The sequence below is a fragment of the Brugia malayi genome, assembly GCF_000002995.4.
Source record: "Brugia malayi strain FR3 genome assembly, contig: Bm_v4_Chr2_contig_001, whole genome shotgun sequence".
NCBI lineage: Eukaryota > Metazoa > Nematoda > Chromadorea > Rhabditida > Onchocercidae > Brugia > Brugia malayi.
The window spans coordinates 10,912,136-10,938,084 of NW_025062476.1; the positions used below are offsets into that span (position 1 = coordinate 10,912,136).

A 25,949-nucleotide genomic window follows, 5' to 3' on the forward strand; every position below is an offset into this window, starting at 1 on the left:
TTTTTTCATTTTCATTTATCAAATATCTAATAATGCATATAAGAAAGAAAAGTAATACATGAAAAATTGACAGCAGTATTCCTATCTTAGTCAGAAATTAAAAATGTAAAAATAATCGATGACAAAATTTTTAAAATAAACGAATTTTGAAACAAATTGGTTTAGTGGAAATAATAAATACATTGATTTCTTTGCATTAGTAAAATAAATTCCTAAAATAATAGCAGTTGAAAAAAGAAAAAATTTTGTAACAAAAACCAATTTTTTTTTTATCAAGCATTAATTTTAACTTTAAAAGTAAACAAAAATAAAAGCAAAGTAAAAACAGAGGTAAACTACAAGCATTTCAGTTTTAATATTAATTAAAATTATTTTTGTTTGTTTGGCAGAAATTTATGAATGATAAAAAAGAAAAAGACTGCTTTGAATAATTATAGTTGTTTATAAACAAAGTATACTAAAATAAATTTGCATAATACAATTTAATTAAATATATATTTTTAACTAATAAAATATATTATTCTACCTTGTTCTGTGTTTTTTTCTTGTTCGAAAAGTTTTTTTTTTTAATTTAAAATTTATATATATTTCTTTTAATGATGTAAGAAAATGATGAAAAATATTCAATCATTTTTTTAGAATAAGAAAATGGAGAAAAGTAAGTATATCATTAAAAAAGAACAATTAATGATAATTTCCAAAACTTTTCAAAAGAAATTATAAATTTGATTTTTTTAAATGATATCAAAATGTGCGTTTTTATCAAAATTCCAAGGTTAATGCAATAATTTTTTATTGATTATTTCTGAAATTAGTGACGTCACATGTGACAAATATATTTCGCATTTTCAATTTTTGTAAATTCGATAATTAGTAGAATATTTGAGTGAGCAAAACCTGAAATGAAGCTTAAAAATTATTTGAAAATCTTACAAATGAATATGAAATATGCAATCATATTTATTGGAATTTATAAATGATAATAATTTGTAAAATACATATCATAAATTAATTAATTTGACAGAACTTAATTTGATACTAATTTAAATGGAAGTAAGTCATTACTGATGTGTATTTTGCTAATGATTTAATTAATTATCAAATTAATTAGTCTCCCTTACAAGCGTTTAGTTTCTTATCAAAAAACGAAAACTTCGTTTAACTATAAAATTAGTACGTTGTGTTTAATTCGATAATTATTTAAATGTAATATTGATATCCCTTACAAAACTGATAAATGTTAAAAAAAATTTAATTTCAATTTCACTTTTCAATCTTTTATTATTCGTACTATAATACCATTATCATTACTGCAGTGATAACGTTATTTTCACACTATCACTATTACTGTTGCTACTACAATAAGAGAAGTTATTGCAACAGTAACTAATATTAACTTATGGTAGTAATAACCTTATAATTATCACAATAATTGCTTATAAAGTTATTGCATAATTGTTATGACTAATATTTATTGCAAATTGTACGAATTCTTTTAGGAAAACAATAAATTTGCAAGCGAAATGTGGCACATCACAGAGATGAAAGATCAAAAAAAAAAAAAAAAATGAACAAAATTTGAAAATAAACAAAAAAACCAAAAAAAAAAGTGCAAAGATGGAAGGTTACAGATAAGTATTATCATCAAAATAATCAGTTATCAAATGTTTCATCAGTCTCTCTCAAAAAAAAAATCACTTTTTTTTCGCCATTTACAAAAAAAACATACAATAAAATGATTAATAATTTATTATTGAAAAGTTTTATCTAAACATAACAACCAAAATGAATAATAATTCCTGCAAAAGATTTAAATTTTATAATTTAAATAACAAATTCATAATTACAAAAAATGAAAAAACAAACATTTAGATGAAATAAAAAAAAAAAGATTCCAATAAGAAATAATACATTGTCATTATTATTTATAATATAGAGATATTTGATAAATGATAATTTTAGTGCATCAAATATTTCCATTTCATATGAATAAAATTAAATTTGAACAAATTTAAAAGAAAAAAAATAATTCAAAATTTGAGTCAAATTTTTAAAACACTAATCATTAAATTTTTTATTTTTATTTTTAGTAAAAAATTTTTCAATAAATAATTTACGGATGTATTTGAAGTTGATAAATTCAAAAAGTGCTATAAGTTCAACAACACTCAGAAAAGATAAAATGGGGACATCACCTACAATGATCGTTAACCAATATTACCGTGGTCGATTTAATATAATTGAAATTTAATCGTTAAATTTTAATCTAATTGTTCAAAAATTGTAAAAGATGTACACACATACACACATACATATTTGGGTATTTATATGGGAATATTAATAATCTGAAATTTTTAAATTATTTAAGAATTGAAAAATTCAATACTTATTTTGGTAGATGATTTGAATTATATAATTTACTATTAACAAACTTTTTTTTGCTTTTCTTATCAGTTCATTCAGTCTTTTTTTTTTTTTGGACTTCTTTCATCAATTAAAAATCAAATTTATTTATTTATAATTTGTAAATTAAAATTTCGAATTTTTTCTTTCCAAACATTAAAAGTTATAAACGAAAAAATTTTTTACCAAAAAAGAAAAATAATTTTTTTTTTTTTGCTCTAAATATTAGATTAATAATGGATTATTGAATTATAGGCTTTTTTTTTTGATTATCAAATGATAAACCTTATCAAAAATGTGAATTGAAAGAGAAGAGAAAGAGAAAGAAAGAAAGAAAGAAAGATGAGGTTTAGAAGGCATTAAAGGATAATTTCAATATCTTTTACTAATATATCACTGATCGCAAATCAAATTGTTATCTTCCACGTTATCAATTATTTGATGGAATTACTACATATATAAATACATCAAGTAAACAGCAAGGAAGACAACAACAAATGATAATCCTTATCAGTACCGATTATCATTCTGCATCTTTAACTGATTACAATAATCGTTATCTTATTATCGATTATTATCGCTTATTAAAATTCTAATCAACATTATCTTATTTCTATAAATATTTATAATAAAGGAATTGTTTTAAGCATTTGGACATGAATTACAATAAGTTAAAAATACTTTTTAAAATTTCACTTATTATTTCAAAAAAATTATTTTAACATTTTAAAAATTACACTAATAACATCTAAAGTATATTAAAATATTTAAATATACACATAAATAATATGTTAAAATATCAAATTTTTATCATAATGTAATTTGAACAAATATAGTAATTAAGAAATGAAATAAAATGTAATCGATTAATTGATAAAAAATTTTTTCTTAGAATATTTTTTTCCATTTATGCTAAAAATTTCTCAGCGATATTAAATTTATGTTTAAATAATTTCTCAAATTTTTTCAAATCTTGCAATTACCGTAAATTTCAATTATTTTGTGTTAAAGCAATATTTTGAAAAAGAAAAAGAAGGAAGTAGAAAGATATGAATAAATTGAACAAGATGATATTTAAATGATTTTCAAAAATTAAATGGCAATTACATTTATCGAAATTGTTTCGATGAATTTCATTTTAATCTGATTGGATTAAAAAACGAAAAAGAAAACATTATTTCAAATTTAGTTGTAAAAAAAAAAAAAAAAAATCAAATGCAACAATAAGGCATAGATATTACAGCGTAACAAAAAATGTAATTTCAAGAAATATTTTCAATATTTTTTTTTCTTTTCTTTTTTTAATAAAAAAAAAAACAAAGTGAAAAAATTAATTAAAATAAATTCATTTTTTTTAAAATTCATTCATTTTCAGTATTTATTAATGAAAATTTCTTTCAAATTCTTTTTCTTCTTTTACACTCTAATTTTAATACTAAAAGCATAAAACGAAAAATTCACCGATAATTTCTATTTTTTGCTATCAGACAAGCAAAAAATGATTTAATTAGAAATTAAACATTTATAATGTACAAATTGGATATGTAATGAAAAGGATAAAATTAAGAAAAAACATAAAAATTGTTTACTGAAAACTTTGTTTTTATTATGTCTTAACAAAGATGTCTTTTTTTTTTAGAAAAAAATGCAATATATTATAGTTTATGCTTAACAAGAAAGAAGAATTGGTCGAAAAAAGAGAAAGTAAACAAAATTTTATACCAAAAATAATAAAAAAAAAGTCAAAATTAAAGGTTAATATTTAATTTGTAAATAATAATTTATTCATTTGATAAAAAAAAAAAATAATAATGAAAATAAATGGTACATATTGTGATAATCTCATATTTATTTCAAATTAGTAAATAATACTAATTTGTAAATGAAACTGTAAATTGATGAATTAAATAGAAATTAAATGTTAATTAAAAATTGTTAAGCATAATTAAATAAAAGTACATCATTACTACGATAGTATTCTTACTACAATATTAAATTTACCCAAACAAAATGGCTAAGGAATTTTGCTAAGGGTAAACTTTTGTTGACAAGATTAAAACATACCATCAAGAATAAATAAAATGCCGACAGAGTGGATTAATTTTACAGTATGCAACTATAGCGAAAACGATAAGTAAACAAATGTTGTTTACCCATCAGTGATAGAGTATCGAATATTTTAATGTGTATCGATAAATTAGGAGTGATTGAGGGAGAGAGAGAGAGGGAAAGAGGGGAAGAGAAAAGTGATGAAAGGAGAGGAAATGATTTAATTTTCAGTATTAAGAAAAGAAATGTTTGATAAGTTTAAAGTGATAAGTTTATTTTATCATTTATAACAAAAGTGAAATAATGAAATTAATATATTCGTTAACTATTATCTTTTACATATATAAGCAAAATGTTCATAACTTGCTTCTTCTTCTTTTGAATTTCAAATAAATAATTTGTTGATGAAATAATAATTATGCGACAAAAAAAATGTCACAAATGAAATAATTTTTATCTGATAGAAAAATAAAATTGTCATATTTTAAGTAGTTTATTAATAATTATAATTTTTTTTGCAAAAATTTTACTTTATAATTTCTAAGAAAAAAAAAATTGAAATATTATAATTGCGAATTTTTTTGTTATACGTACATACGCACTAGTATAATATAAATTGAATGCAAAATTTCTGCAATTCTTTTGTGAAAAAAAAAAGTTGAAATATAAAAAATGAATCATTGTTATAAGCAACAAAATTGTTTATAATTTTCAGAATGAATAGATTTTTCAAAAGCAGAAAAACAATAAATAATATGTTTTGCTATGTAATAAAATAATAAAAACAATAATAAAATAAATAGTATGTTTGAATGAAAAAAAAAGGAAATGATTCAGTAGCAAATATTTTGAAAATTCAGCGATAATTTTTTTTAGTTTCTGTTGAAAAAAAAACAAAACAAAATTAATATTTCTAAAATCAATACTTAATTAATAGTAACAGTAACAATAAGAATAATTATTATATTGTTTGTATAAGCTATGCTTTAAGCCAAATAATAATAATAAATAATAAAAAGAAAATAAAATAATTTTATATCTCTAAAATCAATATTTTTCATAATTGGTAATAATAATAATAGTGCCAATAGTGATTGAAATTTTAGTAAATTTTAAATTCATATTTTAAAAGCACGGAGAATTGATAATCGATGAAGAATAGGGAAGATTAAACAATAATAAGAAAATGCAATAGTTTGCGTACATTTCATTTAGATGAAGTGTTAACGATATTCCAAAGGTCATTAATTAATTAATTGATTAATGGAAGATGACGATAGATAGATGCTATAACTATAATTGTAGTAAAAAGAGAATTGCATTTAGAGAAATAATTTTTAAAATAAAAAATTAAATGAATTATTTAAATATATCGGTGAATTAAAGATGTATTTTATATTTCAAATATGGGCAAAATCCAAATACATATTTATGTCAAAAGAATTGATGAAAATTTGACATCAAATGAAATTATCGATTTTGACGATCGTTTGCTTCCGTTTGGTATTAAAAAATATAAACGAATACAATTTAACAATTTGTCGATGCAAAAAAAAAAAAAAAAAAAAAAATTTGTTGACGAAAATGTGAACTTTTATTTTCAAAAATACAAATTTGACAAAAAAGAAGTCAATTAGCAATAATTGATTTTCTTCTTTTTTTAGGAAAAATCTTTTTATACGAAAAAATAAAACAAAAAATATGTATGAATCCAATTTATCGTTTATAAAATAGAAAAAGAGAAGAAAAGATGAGATTTGCAGTTAAGAGTTTTATTATTTTTAAAATAATTCTAATTTTAAAATATCTGTATGAAGATATTTAATTCGTGTAGTCATATAATTTAAAAAAAAAAAATTTTTTTTTTTTTGCTTTAGAATTTTTATTTTTCTTTTGCAATCTCAATTAATTTTATTTCATTGAAATTGCATTAAAATGAGAAAAAAAAATATTCAAATTTGCTAAATTTGAAATGGAATATTGGAAATATTTTTTTCAAATTGAAAAATCAAATAACAAAAAAAAATATTAACATTAAAAAAAAAGCGGTGAAATAGAAATGAAAATGAAAGGAATGAAATTACTAAAATCTGTTTTACATTTTCCAAATTGGTTAAACTGAAAAACTGAGCGCTTTATGAAAACTGAATGTGAAAAATGAAAAGACGAAGAGAACATTAAAATTAAATTATAGGGTAACATTAAATTGACAAGTGATGAAAATCTTTCCATTTCCCATATTTTTGTGTAATTCGCACAAGGTAAAAATGTTTGAAAACTTGTAAATGTGTAATAAAACTTTGCGTAATTCATATTTTCGGCACAAAATTTGCAATTTAATAGAAATTTGAAATTCATACATTTGCTATATAATAGTAAAATTTAATTGCTTTCATTATTATTCAAATAATGGAATTAAAAAAAGAAAAAGTAAGTTTACATAGTAATAGAAACAATACTTACTACATTTTTTTGTGCTTAAATTAGTTTATACTATTAATTAGTACATTATCATTTATAAGATTACTCAATAAATAACTTAAATCAACAATAAAATAAAAGTAAACGGTAAATTTTAGCAAAAAAAAAGAACCGAAAAAGGCAAATAATTGTGGTTTCAAAAAATTTAATTGATTTCAAAAAAAAAAAAAGCGGAATTTTAAAACAATAAAATGATTTTGTTTAATTCTTTCCTTCTTTTTTTCTTATTTTTTAAATGTTAATTTAAAAAAAAAAAAAAAAAAAGACGAAAATTTAAGATAGAATTAGGATGAAATGGGTGCAAACAGGTTATGGAGTGAGTTAAGAATCATTTTAATTCAACCATTCGTACAAATAGGTAGATATCATTCAATTTTGATCTTTTATGTCCATCCAACCTTTTTAATGTTCATTTTAAACAAAATTTGATCTATCTTCTTTCATATCTCTCTCTCTCTCTCTCTCTCTCTGTCCCTTTCTCTCTCTCTTACATACTCGATATATTATTGTATTATTTATATATTTAATTTTTAATGAAAATGACGGATATAAGAAAAATGCAATCAGGGAGTAATACTATTTCATATGGGAAAAACTAAATTCCATATTAAGTATTACAATTTGAAATATTTTTGAAAGTTAAAATTAGATAAAAATAAAATGAAATTGCACCTTATCATCACAAATTGATAAAATCACATATTCTATAAGTAATTAACCTTTATCCTTTATCTTTATTCAACGACTATCTTTTATATTATTATTGCGATGGATTATTAAATATTGTTAATAATTTGGCGCAATTCTTACACAAAACTCAAATTTCGATTCAATTTATCCAATTTAAATGATTGTTCTAACTAATTATAAATTTTTTTGCATATTTTATTAATTACTAAATCATTTAAAATATTACTGAAATTCATTAGATGAAAAAAAAAAGCCAATTCAGTGTTTGCCGATTGTAGCAATAATTAATATTCTGTTATGAAGTGAGTTAAGAATCATTTTAATTTTTCCGGAATTTTCCGGAAAATACTATTGAAAATGAAGCAATACTAGTGATGTTAGTTAAAAATGAATTAATTGCACCTGCTACCACTTACTACCACTTGCTACCAATTGCTACCACCTGCTACTACTTACTACCACTTGCTACCATTTGCTAGCAACCGTAGAATTGATTTTTTTAAAAAGTGCATCATTGCTTCAATCGAAAACAATGTTAGGAATTACATTATGTGAAAAGAATTTAATTATTTTAATTACAGAAAAACATTTATTACTGAATTAAATTGAACTGAATTAAAAGATAATTTTAATCGCTTTTTTTTTTTCTTAAAACGATAAAAAAAAATCAAAGAGATAGAAAAAAAAACTTGCTAGAAGATAATTTTTATTCAATTAATTTTGTATTTAGAAAAATTTTACATTCAAAACTTTTATCCTACAAAATCTTGCACCAAAAAAAAAAAAGATTAATTTGTAACTGTTTTTTTCTCAAAAAACGTTTCTTTTTTTAAGTTCCTTTTTTCTAGTTTTTAAATTTTATGCAAGGGGTGGGAAATTATTAATCTCCATTTCGATTTTTTTTTTCATTTAAAATTTCAATTTCTTTTTTCACAATCAAAGTTTTATACCACTCTCCCTAACCCTTCCTCCGGAAAAAAAAGAAAAATGTTGCTTTTAGCTTTTTGCTTATAAAATTTCAATTTTCATTTTTTTGTAACTTTCGAATTGTGCACAAAAAAAAAAAAAGGAAATTGTTAATAAAATTTTTAATTCTGCTGAATATATACATATATGATAATTATCAGCAAATTTATTCATTCATTTATACTACTAGCAACATTCGGTATTCACATAGCAAATATTTCCATCAAAATTATTGATATGATAATTTAGCTACAGTTGAATGAAAATTAGAAGGTAAAAGCTGACAGAACTAAATTACAGAAAGCTAAAAGTATTTAGCAATTTAATGAATTTAATACAAAAATTAATTTATAATTAATAAATTTTCCATTGGCTTAATTCATCAGCATTATAATAAGATTCAATGTATTGTTTTTCAGATGCATTCATTGTTGTGCTAGTAGTATCTTTTTTATCATTACTTTCTGTCACTGAAATATATGAATTCGAAATTTTTCCTTTCTTTGTTGTTGTTTCATCTTTTGATTCCGTTTTATTGCTTACATTCGATTGAAGAAATTCTTCATTAATATTACCATATTCTCCAATCTGAAATACAAAAAGAAAATGCAAACTTATTTGCTTTCAATGATTTCTTTTTAAGCAGTCAAAAATGGCGTAAAATTATGAAAATTATTATTGAAGTAAGAAATTGTTGACGAAATCAAAATAACTTTATGTATGTCAAATATTTTTTTTCTATTAAATCACTAGATAATTTATAAACTAAAAATTGTTTTATTTTAATATTTATTAGACAAATATAAAACCATTCGGTTTTATAACTCAAATAATAAATTATACTATCAATTTTAGTAATAAATTAATTCAATCTAACAGTCAAATTTACATTGAAATGTTAAAAAGTCTTGTTTTTTTGTAAATTCTTTTTGTTTAATTTCTCATTTTTGTGGTGTGTTTCTATTTGCAATGTCAAAATAAGTAATTTTATATAAACTCATTTTCATAATAGATTAAAGATCATCCAAGTTATCGATCTGAGCTTTAATTAGACGCTTTATTTTAAGCAAATACCCTACATCCTAGGGAGATAAAATCATTGTTTGTGCTCAATTTTTGAATATGTCAAACCATCGGTTCGGTTTATCTTTAATTGATTAAACTAAATTTCAGCAATCGACGCTACAAGCAACAATAGCAGTAATGGGGCGAAAAAAAAAATGATAGTTACGCTTGCAAATACGACAATTACGCTTAGGGCGCAAATTGATGAACTGTTGCTATAGTTTAGTATTACTTCATTCATTTCCTTCCTATATTATTATTCTATAAGCATGGTGTTGTGAAAGATTAAAGTTATTGCTCATTGTGGAGTTACGATAACAACAACAGACAACAACAAACAACAACGACAAACAACAACAACAAACAGCAGCGACAAACAACAACAACAAACAGCAGCGACAAACAACAACAACAAACAGCAGCGACAAACAACAACAACAAACAGCAGCGACAAACAACAACAACAAACAGCAGCAACAAACAGCAGCGACAAACAGCAGCGACAAACAGCAGCGACAAACAGCAGCGACAAACAGCAGCGACAAACAGCAGCAACAAACAGCAGCAGCAAACAGCAGCGACAAACAGCAGCGACAAACAGCAGCAACAAACAGCAGCGACAAACAGCAGCGACAAACAGCAGCGACAAACAGCAGCAACAAACAGCAGCGACAAACAGCAGCGACAAACAGCAGCAACAAACAGCAGCGACAAACAGCAGCGACAAACAGCAGCAACAAACAGCAGCGACAAACAGCAGCGACAAACAGCAGCAACAAACAGCAGCGACAAACAGCAGCGACAAACAGCAGCAACAAACAGCAGCGACAAACAGCAGCAACAAACAGCAGCGACAAACAACAATAAACAACAGCAACAAACAACAACAACAAACAGCAGCAACAAACAGCAGCGACAAACAGCAGCGACAAACAGCAGCGACAAACAGCAGCGACAAACAGCAGCGACAAACAGCAGCAACAAACAGCAGCGACAAACAACAACAACAAACAGCAGCAACAAACAGCAGCGACAAACAGCAGCGACAAACAGCAGCAACAAACAGCAGCGACAAACAACAACAACAAACAGCAGCGACAAACAACAATAAACAACAGCAACAAACAACAACAACAAACAGCAGCAACAAACAGCAGCGACAAACAGCAGCGACAAACAGCAGCGACAAACAGCAGCGACAAACAGCAGCAACAAACAGCAGCGACAAACAGCAGCGACAAACAACAACAACAAACAACAACACCAGACAACAATAACAAACAACAACAACAAGAACACGTATTACTTTCTTCGATAGTAATATAAAATTAGCTAACGTTGAAAGCATATTCCGATTCAGTTGTTGTAATGTCGAAATTATACGATGTATATATTTCCGATGCATTACCAAACGTAGTGTATTCGTCCTGAGAAGAAAATGGCTGCGGATTTTGAATTTTTTTATTTGCTTCCGCTATTTTATGTTCCGTTTGTTCGTTATCCGTTTTTGCTCCTTCAATTACTGAAAATTCCACTATCATTTTTTATTCTATGAATAACTTTATTAAGGGTTGACAAATAGAAATAAAAAGATTATTGAAAAAAAGAAACAAAAACAAATAAAATATTATAATGTTAAAACAAACTTTGATAACATTCAATGAATTTAACAACAAAACAAAATAATATAATGATATAACTATGACAATTTGATTTTCTATATTGAAATTTTAATTTTATAAATCCCACAATAAATGAGGAATTTATTTTATAGATTTATTGATTTAAAATAAAAAAAGATTGCTTACCATATTTCTCAGTTATTGGCGAAGAAATATTATAATAATATTTTTGATTTTTAGCATTAATACAATTATACAAATTAGGTAAACCTATATAGGTACTCTCTGCCTAAATTAATTAAAGTTTTATGCAGCAAATTAGTAAGCGATTCATCAAAATGTATACAAATTTTACCAGTGACCACAATCAATACAATTGTAATTTTTAATATTTAAATTTTGATTTAACAGAGATCTATTGATAAATTAGAAATGTATTTAATTAGTCATTAATAAATTTGAAAAAAGACTAATTAAATGGAGATAGAAAGAGCCATACTTGCTGATATTGCATCGTTTTTGAGATATTATCTGCCACATTGTCCATCTGAAAGTTCATAATATTTAAATTGTTCCATTTAAAAAACAAACAAATCAGTTTATTTATACACCATACATAATTTTTATTCTTTATTTTTTTTCTTTTTTTTTTTCACTCATACTATTAGCAACGCTGATTAAAATGAAATTAAAAATGAAAAATATTCAAAATTTAGTACAAAATAAGATTTGAAATTTAGCAAGAAAATTGAAATTAGACAATAGTATGAGGAATAATAATATTAACGGAACTCTATGGAATTTAATTTTATCTCATTTCCTTATTCCAGTAACTAAATAAAAAAAGATTTATGATGTCGTTGATTTGAAACAAATAGTTAAATTTTTTTTTCAGTTTAAATTTAAGCGCTAATTGCTTGTTAATTTACTTTCATGTTAGCACTGTCAGAAAATTTAATTAAATAAATGTTAGGAATTTGAGGTAATATTAGTTACCAATACTAATATAGAAACAATGACAACAGCAATAATTCGTTTCAAAAATTTTCTCAAAATGTTAATAAAAATTTCTATTAATCAAATTAAGAAATGTTTGAAACTAATATACCTGCTGCTCGTACTTAAATTTATTCATTCCTTCACTAGCATTTTGCCAGTTACTATCAATAATATCAAGACTCTTGAAAAAATGACAGAAAAAAGATTATAATTTTAAAATATATGAATTGCAATTCAAAACAGAAATTTAAAATAAAAAGAACCCATAGAATTACTAAAATGTTTTTCTCTTTCTTTCGTTCGAAAAATTTTAAATGAACAAAAACAAAAAAAACAAACTTACATTATTGAGCGTTGGTGTGGCATACACTGATGCAATATGTTTTTTTATTATATTTTTATCGTTTCCTTCCATAATTTCAATAATTTTATCCTTTATTAAGCAAATCAATTAATTAATTAGTTAATTAAAGAAATAAAAGAAGAGTTAAGGATGATTAAAGGTTACTACCTTTAAACGTAAGGGTAAAAAATTGATAAAAAAGATAATAAAGGTTAAATTCGAGCAAAAATTTATTTAAAAAATTAAATTTTATATAATTTTCGATAAAAAAATTTTTCTAATTTCTGTTCCTTCTTTTACCTTATGTTATATTTCATTTTTATAACTTTATCAATTTTATTTCAATAAGATTGAATCATACTTTTTTTTTGTTTAATTATTTTAAACAAGACAGGTATATAGAGAATTATGATTAGATAGAATTTCGATTCTTTAATTTTCTCAAAGAAATAAATACTTTAATCGTTCTAAATTTCTGATTTATCGCATAACAATGATTAATTAACTAATAATTCCTGAATGCATCAGTTTCGAAGTTTTAAATTTTATTAGTGAAAATTTCATTTTTAACTTGCAATTTTCATAATTTAAAAAAAGGAGTTTTTTCCTTTAGAAAAAAAAAAAACTAATTAATAAGAATAAATTAGTGCTAATCAGACTATAACAACAGATTGAGACTTTTTCCGGTAGAATTGGTTTATGCCCAATTCCACTAATGCAATTTATTGCCGCAACCGGAACAAATATGTTAGAACCATCTGAGCTGTTCATTTTTGAATAATCATCCGATCTGGCAGTGGTTGTGTAACCCGTGACCGGACTTGTAACATTTTTTACCTAGAAATATTAATTTCCGGAAAAATATTTAACTATCAAAATTGTTAATGATAATGTAAAGTATATTTGAATTATATAAAATAGTAATTTTTAAATGCAAGTCATTAAAAGTAAAATTTGAATTTTCAAATATAAAAATAATGAATAAATCAATTTTGATTAATAAACATATCAAAATCAATCAGTTCATTTTAATTTTGTGCTACACCTCGTCCAACTGCTTAACTTTTCTGCCTGTCATTGTGTCATCGTTAAATTCTTCAGTCATTGCAAAGTAAATACTATTGCCATTTAGGCCTGGATTACGACCAAAGCCAAAATAACTACTCGACGCCATTACTAATTGAACCAACGAATGAAATTATTTCGAAAACTTATCCAATTTATACAATTTTTTCCTTCATCTCATCAAATTTTAATCTTTTTTTTCCATTTTCGTGCATTTTTTCAATATGCAAATTTTAACTGTTTGAAATTAATTACTTTTATTTATGCTAATTTCAACAAATTTTTTATTTAAATTACAATTTTTGAGATGTAACGATATTAATTATTTTTGCTGCATTTACAACCAATTTTTAAAATAATAATTTGAATAGTTTGAAATGTCGAAAGAAAATTTTATTTAAATCAATTAAATTTTTTTAGCAAATGTTATCACTTCCAATAAAAAATCTCGGATTTTTTTTCGTCTGCAGCAAGGTGGTACGAATTTATTTTAGAATCCATTGCTCATAGATTCGACATAATTCATTACTTACAGATTTGACAGAATTCATTAGTTCATTACTAAAAGACAAAGAAATAAATCTGAAATTGATGAAAACATTACTTATAGATTCACCAAAATTCATTACTTAGAAATTCATCAGAATCAATTACTCATAGATCTACCATTCGCAAATTTATCAAAATCCATCGATGGCAGGTCCATCAGATTCCTATTATTGACAGATTCCTTCCTAAGATATGTTATTTATAATTACATTAAAATTTATTAATCTAATATTTAGAGAATTAAGTTTGCCGTAATTTATTAAATTACAATATCAGTTTAATGAAATGTTCTATTTAATGAATGCAATCCTTATATTTCGTAATATTTTAAAATAACTTTAAAAATCATTGCAATTAGTAAATGAAAATCAGTCATTCATACAAAAAATGAGTGATCAGATTTGATAGGAATGATAAAATTTGATTTCTAGTGGTTTTCACTAGAATTTAGCCAAAATTATTTTTGAGTAAGTTATTTTTACTATTATATTTGTTTAATAATTAAGAAAAATTCGTGTCGAACAATCGAATCTCTGTTTCGCTTCATTTTTTCTTAATTTTTTAATTTTTTTTTCTTTGAATTTTTCGCTTCATTTTTTCTTAATTTTTTAATTTTTTTTTCTTTGAATTTTCTTCACGAAAACTTATTTAATCTTTTTAAGAAGTGCAACGTTGATTGATTGTAAACTTCACGTATTGTCAGTAATAAACGTCATTTACGTCACTAATTTTTCATCTTTGTTATCTGAACAATCAATAATCAATTATAGACAGTAGAAGAAAAATAGGAATAAACTTGAAAGTTAAAGATACTAAAAATACCTAATGAAAAGGTAAAATATCGAGAATTAACAGTAAACAAATCGAATGGTACTCAATTTGCTCTATGACACAATTTAAATTGTAAGTAAACAATAAATTCAATACATATCGATGCTATAAGTATTTACTCTTTGTAATCATATCTATAAGTAAACGATAAACAAATTAAACTTTTGTAAATTTTTTGTTTACAAAAATTTCACCTTTATAATGCAATAAAACAGCAGAAATTGGCAAATCTTTTATCCAAAATATTTATTAATTATTTGTTCCATTTTGTTATAACTTTTTATTATTTCATAAATTATTCTTTTATATATTAACTACAAAAATTACAGAAAATTAGTGCCAATTTTGTAAAAATTTCCAATTAATTTATTTATTTTCCATCATTTTTTTCATTTTTATTCTAACTCATCGATCCGTCGTCATATGTGTCAATCTGGAAGCTTCAATCATTAATTTTTCGAGAAAATTAATTAACTCTTGATTAATTAAGATTTTATTTCATACCACTAATATTTACAAATTAAAAAAGCCATAAATATGTGGAAAAAATGAACAAAAGGTGGAAAATATTAGGCAAATTTAATTTATTTTTGCTTTAATTAGCATTTATTGTAATTAATGATTTTATATTATTACAAATATTAGCAGAAATTGTGATAGTAATACTATTAGAAAGGAGAAAATCTGACTGAAGAATGGATAAATTGATGGAAATCACAAAATTTTCATCTGATCTTTTCTCACTTCAAATATTCCGCCTAATTTAACGTCATCGTCCACGCATGAGCCATTCAATCGAAGGTGTTTGACGAGGTTGTCGTTGACGAACAGAGGTAAAACGACGACGACGACGACGGGGACTGAATTGGCGGGGTATACGACGACGCCGGTAAGGAGAGCTTCGAGAGCGGAGAACAGTCAGGCGACGACTACGTGAACGAGAACGGCGTGATTTACGTGGACTTGATCTACGTAGTCTTGACCTTGACCTGCGTGGAGTTGATCGTTTGCTTTCGCTATCTGTCATTCGATACAGCCTATATAGCATACTCGAAGGAGTACGATAGCGACGGCTACGCTGATACGCTCGCACAAGTGATCGTGAACTATATCGCGTATAACGCTTTTTCACAGCACTACGTGACCGACTTCCACGAGTTCTTGACCGGAACCGTGAGCGTAAGCCGTGACATGGCATATCTGATTTACCCCAGTTAACCCTGTTTTAAGGGAAATTCTCGTTTAGATGACACTATCAGTTTGAAGAGATTTTTTCCACAGGAAAGTAGTAGAGGGAAAGGAATGAAATTTGGGTAAAGTCAGGGTAGGGAAAGAAGTAGTAGTACTTGGGTAAAGTTAAGATTGGAAAAGGTTGGAAACTGGAGTCAAGTAATGGAGAGAATTCGAGGAAAGAATTAGTGTAAAATGATATGAAATCACTTGATAGGATTATTTATATGTCCTTTTCATATGCAAATTAAGCTAGGCATAGTGCATAATGATCTCATTAAAATAAAAATTTTCAAATTTCAGATCATCAAAATGCTAAAAATTTCTCATCAAAAAAACTTCTTTTTCAGTGAGGATTTAAATTTGCATAATATTTCTTCCTGTTTTCTGCATTAGCAATTTTAATTATTTGAACGATTTTAGTCAAATGTAAATTTTCAGTTTATTTTATAAATTATTTTAATTTTTAATTTGCTTATTCAAATTTTGAGAAACAACTTTTCCATTTAAAATATTTAATTTCATACAATTTTAATTCTAATTTTCAAATTTTCGTCTGTTTATTTGCTCTCATCTATCAGTCTTATTTTTTTTAAATTACTTAATTTAGATTTTTTTAGAATTTCTTTTTACAATTACTTTACCCACAGATTAATACAGTTACCAATTTATTTGTTATTATGATTTATTCAAGTATTAAGTTTTTTTTTTTTTTTTTTTGTTATTGAAGATGCATAATACACAATTAAGTAAGTTTTAATTATTATTATTATATAGTAAAATTCTTTTTCCTTCCAATGAATGAAATGAAAGCATTTAATTTTGCAACTTGAAAATGATAAGAATAACAAAAAAAGCAACTTAATAATGAACTATGATACTTGAAAACATATGTTGAAATTTATAATTTTAAACATTTATTTACTTTTTCTTAAATTTTAAACATTTGCAACTTAAGCTTTGTTTAATAAACATTGCTTAAAGTAATGAATAATTAATATTATATTTACAAATGTAACAGAAATATTTTGGATAGCAAAAAAAAAATCTAAATATTAATTTCATATTCAAGTCTCAAAATCAGAAATTAAATTATGAATGCAGGAATTTAAGAAAATGGGAAAAGGAAGATGAAATGGTATTTCTTGCAATAATAAAAATTTTTATCATTACCCGAATTTCAATTACTCAAATTTGTCACTGATAATGAATTTTTAGTAGGATAAATTGGATGTTGAAAGTTTGCTAAATATATACAATCTTCAAAATAGTTAATTTTGAGTGATATAATTTTAACTTTCTGATTCAAATTAGATAAAAATGTTTTGTTTATCGGTAACTGTCAACCAAAGGTATTTCTGGTGAATCATAAAAATGACACACCTTTCAATTAAAGATGAAAAGAAATAAAAAACAAATTAAGAGAAATAAAGAGGCAGTGCAGTATAGAGAGGGCAAATGGAGAGATAGAGCGAATAAACAGAAAAATGGAAGGAATAATTGATAACAAAATCAATGGAATTCATTGGAATTAAATAATATTATAAAAATTTAAATTTTAAATGATTTAACATTTTTTATACAAAATTTTATTCTTTAAAATGTGGCAAAATTTTATATAAATTTTTTTCAAATTCAAAAGAAAAAAAAAGAAAGAAGAAAAACAAAAAAAAAAAAAAATCTTTCAAGACAAATTTACAAAGAAATGAAAAAACTGAAATCACAAAAAAAAAGATAAAAATAAGTTGTTTTGGAATGGAAATTACTAAATCAGTTTTTCTATTATTTGAATTTAAAATTTTTTTAGAAAAAATTCACTTAAAATCTATGTACCAATGCTTATATCTTCTAAATGTTAAATTTTAGCCTTAATTAATCTTATCAATTATTCTTATCAAAAATTTATTTCCTTGATACTATCATGAATTAAAAAAAATTAAAGATTAAATGGATGATAACAGTGATAACAACAAACATTTGCAACATGATAATATACATCGAAGGCTACTTTTCAAGTTATTTCTTCTTAAAATAGCACAAAAACGATGAATACCCGTATTAAATTTGAGAAATAAAAACAAAAAAAAAAAAAAAAAAAAAAGGAGAGAGAAATGTAATAAATGGAAATGAATGAAAATATAAGACATATTAGCATAATTTCATTTTTTTAAAAACAAATATTAATCAGTAATCAATAATTTCATTTAGAGAAAGCAAAGTAAACAAAAAAAATTTATGAATTTTTTTTTTCTAATCAAGACATTTGATATGGATTATCATAAGTGGCTAGGAATTCAAGAGCAGCCTGATAACAAAAGTGATATTGATCCTTATCCTGAACCATGTTTTGTCGTTCCGTTCGGAGTAATTTCACTGTTGTAAACACATCAATTACATGCTCTAACTTCATCCGGTCAATAATTACACTAAGCGCGATGAAAACTCCGGTACGTCCGGCACCGGTTGAGCAATGAACCGTAATTGGACCATCCACCCCGAATTGTGTTTTGGTTCGATGTACCTAAAAATTTTACATAAATAAAGGCTATTTTCAGTAAGTAATAAAAATTAGATTTGCTAAACAAATAAGAATGTTATTAGATGAAGAAAGAAAAAAATTTGCGTAACAAATGCGATAAATTAATTTTTGAAAAAAATTTTATACATGAAATCCGCAAAAGAAAAACAAAGAAAAGACATACTTGATGAATGAAATCGATAAATAATTCGGCAGATTTTGGTGGACAATGGTCAGGCCATTCAACGTATTGGAAATGCCTTAGTGTTTTTGTTTGACCAGACTAGAAATTTCATTTTAATTATAATATAATACTGCGGGATAATTAATTAATTAAATTAAATGAACGATTAACACTAACAAATAGCAAATAAATGAAAATGTACAGTTTTAGCATTAGAAACAATCCAAAATTAGCAAATAATTAAGTAATAAAGTAATATCTTATCGTGAATTTTACTATATTTATTTGTTTAAATGATTAAATTAAAGCATAAAGATGAAAAAGAAAGGTGAATTATATAAAATTTGAAAACTTGAAGTACTTTTACGATAACACTTTTGTCTTATCATTTTTATCATTATCATTAAAACAATATCATACCTCCGTATCAGTGATTCTAAATTCACGTAATACATACTGGGACATATTGTATTCAGCAATTGGTTCTACCACCAAATATCCAAATTGTGCACCTAACTCAGATGGCCAATACTCATAACATTTTTCCTGCAATAATCAAAAATTAAAATATCAATTCATTGTCATTATCATTACTACTATTATTGTTATGATTACCATTATTACTATTATTATTGTTATTATTATCATTATTACTATTATTATACATTTTATTGTGCGCAAATGTCTTCGCAATAAGAAAATAATTTTTTCGGACCATAATTTAAAAAAAAATTCCACAAAGAGAAAACAAAGATAACATAGTAATTGCAACAATTATTCCCAGCCAAAAACGATACAAAAAATTTTTTATATCAATTAAAAAACTTTTTGCTAATTTTCCATTTTATTTGTATGAAATTAAACATATCAATGTTTTATGAGAAAACAAAGAGGAGAAAGAGAGAGAGAGAAAGAGAGAGAGAGAGAGAAGGACCAACCCGGCATGTTTCCATCGTACGAATAAGCATTACAACAATCGAAGATTCATGTTCCCAAATCATTCGCCAGAAATCATTTACCGTATAAGGCATTGGTCCTTGTGTTGCAATATATGCGCCACGTTGTCTGAATTTATTTGTTCTATTATTGGAAAATTAAAATAGAAAATCAAAATATTATAATAATTAATAATTTATTCAAAATGCATTTAAAAATATCAAATAATCATAATAATAAATAACTGTGAGAGAATAACAAGGAAACAAAATGATTCAAATGTCATAATAATTAGTAGTTGAATAGATAAGAAGAATATACGATACTATATTTGTAAAGAGGAGAAAATTATGATTAATCATATAATTATAATTAAACAACAAACCTATACTATAACTATAACTACTAAAATATCAAATAATGATAATATTAATTGAAAAAGAAATCAAAAAAAAAAATAACTAAATAATTTAAAAAAGATTTAAATAATATAATGAATGCAATCGTAACTAATAACTGGAAATGTATTAAAAAATGAAAAAAAAAATGAAGAAAAATATGGAATAGCTAATAATTAAAATTAAATAACAAACCTATAACCATCAATCCAAGATGCATTGATATAATCAGAACCTTCCTCACCCGGAATTGTACGTAAAATAACACGTGATGAGTCATATGGTACCATATTAATTAAACGATTTTTTGGCCGATTCACAGATAAATTTGCAACAGTACATTGAGAATTTGACATTTTCATTGTTGCCAAATGCTATAAAATTAAACAAATTGTTAGAAATTTTAAGCAAATTAAAAGGAGTAAATAATAAAATTTAATTTAATAAAAAATCCATTAAAAATAGCATTCATTTATTTCAAAATTAGCAGAAAAGCAATTCAGCACAAATATTATTTTTCGATTTTTAATTCTATTTCAAACAGTAAAAAGTTTAAATTTCGGAAATACTTTAGAGATAATTATTGTAGTAATTGTATAGCAGAAATCTAGTGTATGTGTAAGAAGTAGTATGAAAAAGAAAAAAAAAATACCCTAAATTCAAGTTCCATAGCTGAAACTTGATCTAATGGTTGAATTTGCATTAAAGCTTGTACATGGGTGTATAATTTGCTAGCAGGCACTTCTGTTGAACCGGATTGTACCGCATCCAGTACTGCATCATGAATGAAAATGTACTGATCATCAGTCTGGAAACGAAAATTTTACACTATAAAATATAATTTAAGAAATAGAAAAATAATTTTTCACGTATAGCATAATTTCGCTGCAAAAATTTGATGAATTATGTCTTATTTTTATCCAGAAATTTTCTAGTATTACAGTTTTTTTTTTTTTTCAAATTTAAAATTAAATTTCACATTTACCTGAACCATATATGATCGTTGTGATCGCAATGCTGTTACACAACCATAAATATCAACTGTATTTTCATATCGTAATCGTTCTAACATACAATCAATTACAATAAATGCACCTGTTCGACCAATTCCAGCACTGTAAAAATTTGCATACAATTAATAATAATAAACAAATTTAATTACTTTTTAAGCAATATTTGAAAAATTGACTGAAACACTTTTTTTTTTCCACTTTTCTTCTTTTACCATAATGAATAGTTCAAGAAAAAAGAAATTTTTTTTTATAACAAAAAAAGAGTAAATTTTTAACCTGCAATGTGATATAATTGGACCAGCATCTGGACGATTTAAAGTTTTCACTCTTTTCAGAAACATTAAGAAAGGTGTCGGATGATCAGGAACACCATGATCCGGCCATGCAGTATACTGTAAATGACGTATTTCTCGTATTTTGCCACCATTTCGATGTTGTAAACGAAATGTTCGAATTGTATAATGTGCTAGCTCTAGAGTATCCAATAGTGTCACCTAAAAATTTATCGGAAAAAACTGTCTTTCTTTTAATTAATTTATTTTAATAACAAAAATAAAATTAAAAAAAAAAAAAGATAAAAAAGAGAGGAAGAAATCAATACTACTGAATAAAAGCATAATACATTGAATTAGATTACAAAATAGGATATATCAATATTATTTTAAAATGATTATTTATTTAAACCAATAAAATCATATCAGAAATTTTATCAACAAATATTTGAAGTTGGTCAAATTTACTCTTAAAATATTTGAATTTAAAATATTAACTCTTCCCAAAATACAATATAAAGATGATTAAAAAAATTTATTTCCGTTTTTTTTTTTTTTTTTTTTTTTACCTGAATATGACCATAATAAGATGATCCTCTAATGGGCCAATACTGATTACATTTTATTCGTGATCGTTCTTCCAATTTTGTCAACATCACAATTGTTATTGTATTTTCCTCCCAGACCATTCGCCAAAAATCCGCAAATGTTTCCGGTAACGGTCCTTGTGTTGCAATGTATGCTTTTGTCTAAAATATTTCAAATATAATTTTTAATTGAAAATAAACAAAAATTTTAATATTTTTAAGAAATAAAAAAAAATCTTTAATATTGCTTGTTTAAATTAAGCAGCAAATATTAATTAATTAATAAAGAAGAAAAAAAAGTATACCTTTTCATAACCATCAATATAATTAGCATTAATATAATCACTACCCTCAATATTATCAATAGTACTAAGGATAACACGTGAATGATCATATGCAACAACATTTGCATATCGATTTTTCATTTTGTTTATTGGTCGACTTGAATTCTCCCAGGTAAAATGTTGACCTGTTTCAATACTTTCATATTCCTATAATAATTCCGGGGATAATCTTAATGTAAAATTTTCTATGCCCTAATAATAGCAATAAATAATAATAATTATTAATTACTTCAATTAATTTATAATCTTTCATCTTTTTGGAAATGAAGCAAACAATAAATGATATTTCAGAGGAAAAAGGAGAAATAGAAGCAAAAACAGAAATATAAATTTATTCAAAAAAAGAAAAGAAAAGATATGATATGCATTAAATTTATTTGAAGTTGTTTTAAAAAATTTTGAAATTTTTATAATATTACTTAATAATGTCTATATTTTTGGCTGAATGAAATTCAAAACTAGAAAAATTTGAAATTATTGAAATTTTGTAAAAATCACAGATTCAGGAGAAAAAAATCAATGGTCAAAATAATAAATAAACAAAATATTTCAATACCTGTGAGAATAAGGCATTATTATTCATTTTTAGCTTATCAATATGCGCAGAAAGTTCAGAGATAGGAATTGCTAGATGACTAAGAGAATGACCACCAATAGCGCCACCACTTGACGGTAGAATTGACACTGGTACAGGTAGGGCATTATAATTTGCGCTACTTATATGACTTTGATGCAATGGATACATATCCATAACAGAATCCATCGTACAACCACCATTTCCATTCATCTAAGAAATCAAAAATTTAATTTAAAAAATTTCGAAATTTGAAATTTTACTTTTGCCGGTATCCTTTTATCTCAATGAATGAAAAAAAAAAAGATCAAATTAATTAAGATCAAAATTTACAGTAAAAAAATTTGGAGAAAAAAGGATTAAATTAATTTTATCCTAATAATAAATTCAAAACGGTAGATTATATCCGGTAGATTATACCTGATCATACGGATTAACTATATGACGGCCATAAACATCACCGGAAACAAGCAGTTTAGATGTTTCGCTTGGAATTGTATTGCTAGCTAAGGCAATTTTTGAAATGGAACCATGACGAGGCGTTTTATGTCGATTATTTCGACGATTACAACGAAGCCACCTGTTAAGAAAAAAAATCAGAAAAGCATTATCATTCGAATTTAATTATTAAATTACATTTTAGCATAGTTTTACTGTATATTCTTAAAAAAATTGAAAAAAGAACATTGCTTAGTAATAAGTTATCTGAAATAAGATTAGTAAATTTAATAAGATAAAAAGTATTGAAATGATATGAAAAGTTTTTCAAATTGAAATTTAATATAAAATAATATCCGAAATAAAAACTCAAATTAATTTAATATTTACAAATTTAGTGGCACTTTAATTTGATATTATAAGTAATATATGCATGCATAAGTAATAGTATGTCAACAATATTTCTTCAAATTTCTTATGATTAAAAATCTAAAAGAGGAAATCAAAGAAAAAAAGAAACGAAATCATATATTTTAGTCTGAAAAATTTTTAGAACATTTTGCTATTAGCTAATATATATAGTAAAAATTTTAAAATTTCAATTTATCAGATGTCATTTTTTTTTTAAAAAATATATTATAATTTTAAGGAGAAACTATTTTTTTTTTTCTAATCTTAAATTATTATTATAAAAAGAAAAGAAAAAAAAAAAGCAAAGAAAGAAAATACCAAATGACAAGCATTCCAACAATAATTGCAATAATTAAAATTGCGATAAGTGGCGCAATTAGCCATAAATTGGATGTTTTAGCATCTCGTCTATGTATTGCAAATTTGGTAGAGAATGGCTCACTAAGCATTGAATCTGAGTAACGTTTTGCTAATGGTTCTTGAATTGGAGCACGAAATTCAAACTGAAAATTTAAAAACTATCAATTATTAACACAAAAAGAAGAATATATAAGTAAATGTAAATTTAAAGAAAAAAAAATAAATAAATGTAAATTTTAGAAATTATAAACAAGAAAAAAAAAATTGAAAAGATATTATTATCAATTGGATAAATTATTATGTTTTAACTATAATTAATGTGAATGAAATAGAAGAGAAAAGCAAAAAAATAAATTGTCAAAAATAAAAAAAAATGGTTTTGTTAAAATATATTTAGAAAATTGCAACCTCCAAAAATTTCTATTAAATTTTTTGTTGAAGAAAAAAAAAAAAGAAATTTACTGGATAGTCAGGATTTCTCGATATATCATCACGAGCAAATGCACGCATCATTAAACGATATTTGGTATTACTATCTAAGGGCCAATTGTCATAGCCATCATACATCTTAAATAATTTTTTTAAAAGGATTAATTAATTATTTGTTGTTTTTTTTTTTAGAAAATAAAAATTGTTGTTTAAAATTAAGAAAAAAATTAAAAAAATTTTTTGCTCTTTTTCAAAGAAAATTTTTAATGCTAATTCGCAATTGATATTTATAATTGATATAGAAGAAAGGAATATTTGAATTTAAAATATAAAAATTCAGTTTCATTATTTTCTCAATAACACATTTTTGAAGAAAAAATTAAAATTAAAATTTTGTTTGCAAGAAATAAAAAGAAATTTACCTGTCCATCACCAAGCGTAAAAAGATGATCATTGCGCTGTATTTGTTGCATTTCATGTACTGGTATACCTGCCGCTATGTATGCACCTCGTAGAGCAAGAGGTTCATGCATATAGCGCCTATAATAAATTGACAATTGCGCCCATAATAAATTGACAATTGCGCCACAGTTTAAATTTTTAACTTAAAAAAGATATTAACTTATTGAATGCACCAAATGTATGCATCAAAAAAAAAGGAAATGAATAGCAATTGAAAATGTTTGAATAATTTAAATCTGTTTTGAAATCAAATTTAAAAATTAAAAGCAAAGAAAGGAAAAAGATTGGCCTAAGAGAAAGCAAATTGTATTTGTTTTATTATAATAAATAAAATTGCCCATCTTTATTTATTCTCAGTTTGAGTTACTTTTTTTTTTCTTACTTTTAAATTGCCCATCTTTATTTATTCCCAGTTTTGAGTTTACTTTTTTCTTTAACAAAATGGAAAAAAAAAAATAAAAAATCGAATAAACCTTTTGTAATCTTGATCTTTGTTCACTTTTCGAACTTTTTTGTTACCTTTCCCGTAATAATTTTTATTTTGATTTGGACGCATCATTGTGGTACTTTTTTGAAGTGATGTTGAATCCAAATTCAATACATCATCCTAAAAATTTAGAAAAAAATAAATCAGTTAAACATTTTGTATTTTAATTTTTAAAATTTAACAATTCATTTTATCAATTCATAAATGTATTTTAGTTTCATATTTTAATATTTCACACTATGT

The 25,949-nt window shown here is 24.3% G+C and overlaps 5 protein-coding genes across 6 annotated transcripts in view; 1 reads left to right on the forward strand and 4 right to left on the reverse strand.

Moving 5' to 3' along the window:
* Nucleotides 1-8,943: 8,943 nt before the first annotated feature.
* On the reverse strand, nucleotides 8,944-9,401 carry Bm17539 (Uncharacterized protein; the record flags this gene model as incomplete). Its single annotated transcript, XM_043079216.1, has 2 exons — nucleotides 8,944-9,177; nucleotides 9,399-9,401. The coding sequence occupies 2 exons, from the start codon at nucleotides 9,399-9,401 to the stop codon at nucleotides 8,944-8,946; spliced, it is 237 nt and encodes a 78-aa protein (XP_042935150.1).
* A 310-nt stretch (nucleotides 9,402-9,711) lies between these two features.
* Nucleotides 9,712-10,931, forward strand: Bm17540 (Uncharacterized protein; the record flags this gene model as incomplete). Its single annotated transcript, XM_001894271.2, has 2 exons — nucleotides 9,712-9,730; nucleotides 9,946-10,931. 2 exons carry the CDS (start codon nucleotides 9,712-9,714, stop codon nucleotides 10,929-10,931), a joined length of 1,005 nt encoding a protein of 334 aa, XP_001894306.2.
* A 51-nt stretch (nucleotides 10,932-10,982) lies between these two features.
* Bm7846 (Uncharacterized protein) lies at nucleotides 10,983-13,792 on the reverse strand (the record flags this gene model as incomplete). Its single annotated transcript, XM_001894272.2, has 7 exons — nucleotides 10,983-11,176; nucleotides 11,463-11,565; nucleotides 11,776-11,823; nucleotides 12,385-12,456; nucleotides 12,619-12,708; nucleotides 13,297-13,455; nucleotides 13,664-13,792. 7 exons carry the CDS (start codon nucleotides 13,790-13,792, stop codon nucleotides 10,983-10,985), a joined length of 795 nt encoding a protein of 264 aa, XP_001894307.2.
* Nucleotides 13,793-15,468: 1,676 nt separating this feature from the next.
* Nucleotides 15,469-16,261, reverse strand: Bm7847 (SON protein, putative; the record flags this gene model as incomplete). Its single annotated transcript, XM_043079217.1, has 3 exons — nucleotides 15,469-15,496; nucleotides 15,808-15,821; nucleotides 15,893-16,261. 3 exons carry the CDS (start codon nucleotides 16,259-16,261, stop codon nucleotides 15,469-15,471), a joined length of 411 nt encoding a protein of 136 aa, XP_042935151.1.
* Nucleotides 16,262-18,547: 2,286 nt separating this feature from the next.
* Bm2096 overlaps nucleotides 18,548-25,949 on the reverse strand; it is a gene marked incomplete at both ends in the record, with an annotated part of 38,051 nt that continues 30,649 nt past the window's right edge. For both annotated transcript variants that reach the window (XM_043079218.1, XM_043079219.1), the window contains 16 exons: nucleotides 18,548-18,814; nucleotides 18,996-19,094; nucleotides 19,416-19,541; nucleotides 19,934-20,060; nucleotides 20,525-20,703; nucleotides 20,982-21,137; nucleotides 21,315-21,444; nucleotides 21,619-21,836; nucleotides 22,184-22,363; nucleotides 22,507-22,692; nucleotides 23,102-23,332; nucleotides 23,540-23,699; nucleotides 24,287-24,471; nucleotides 24,791-24,895; nucleotides 25,180-25,297; nucleotides 25,693-25,826. In XM_043079218.1, coding sequence (XP_042935152.1) covers nucleotides 18,548-18,814; nucleotides 18,996-19,094; nucleotides 19,416-19,541; nucleotides 19,934-20,060; nucleotides 20,525-20,703; nucleotides 20,982-21,137; nucleotides 21,315-21,444; nucleotides 21,619-21,836; nucleotides 22,184-22,363; nucleotides 22,507-22,692; nucleotides 23,102-23,332; nucleotides 23,540-23,699; nucleotides 24,287-24,471; nucleotides 24,791-24,895; nucleotides 25,180-25,297; nucleotides 25,693-25,826 — 2,601 coding nt within the window. The remainder of the gene's footprint in view (nucleotides 18,815-18,995; nucleotides 19,095-19,415; nucleotides 19,542-19,933; nucleotides 20,061-20,524; nucleotides 20,704-20,981; nucleotides 21,138-21,314; nucleotides 21,445-21,618; nucleotides 21,837-22,183; nucleotides 22,364-22,506; nucleotides 22,693-23,101; nucleotides 23,333-23,539; nucleotides 23,700-24,286; nucleotides 24,472-24,790; nucleotides 24,896-25,179; nucleotides 25,298-25,692; nucleotides 25,827-25,949) is intronic.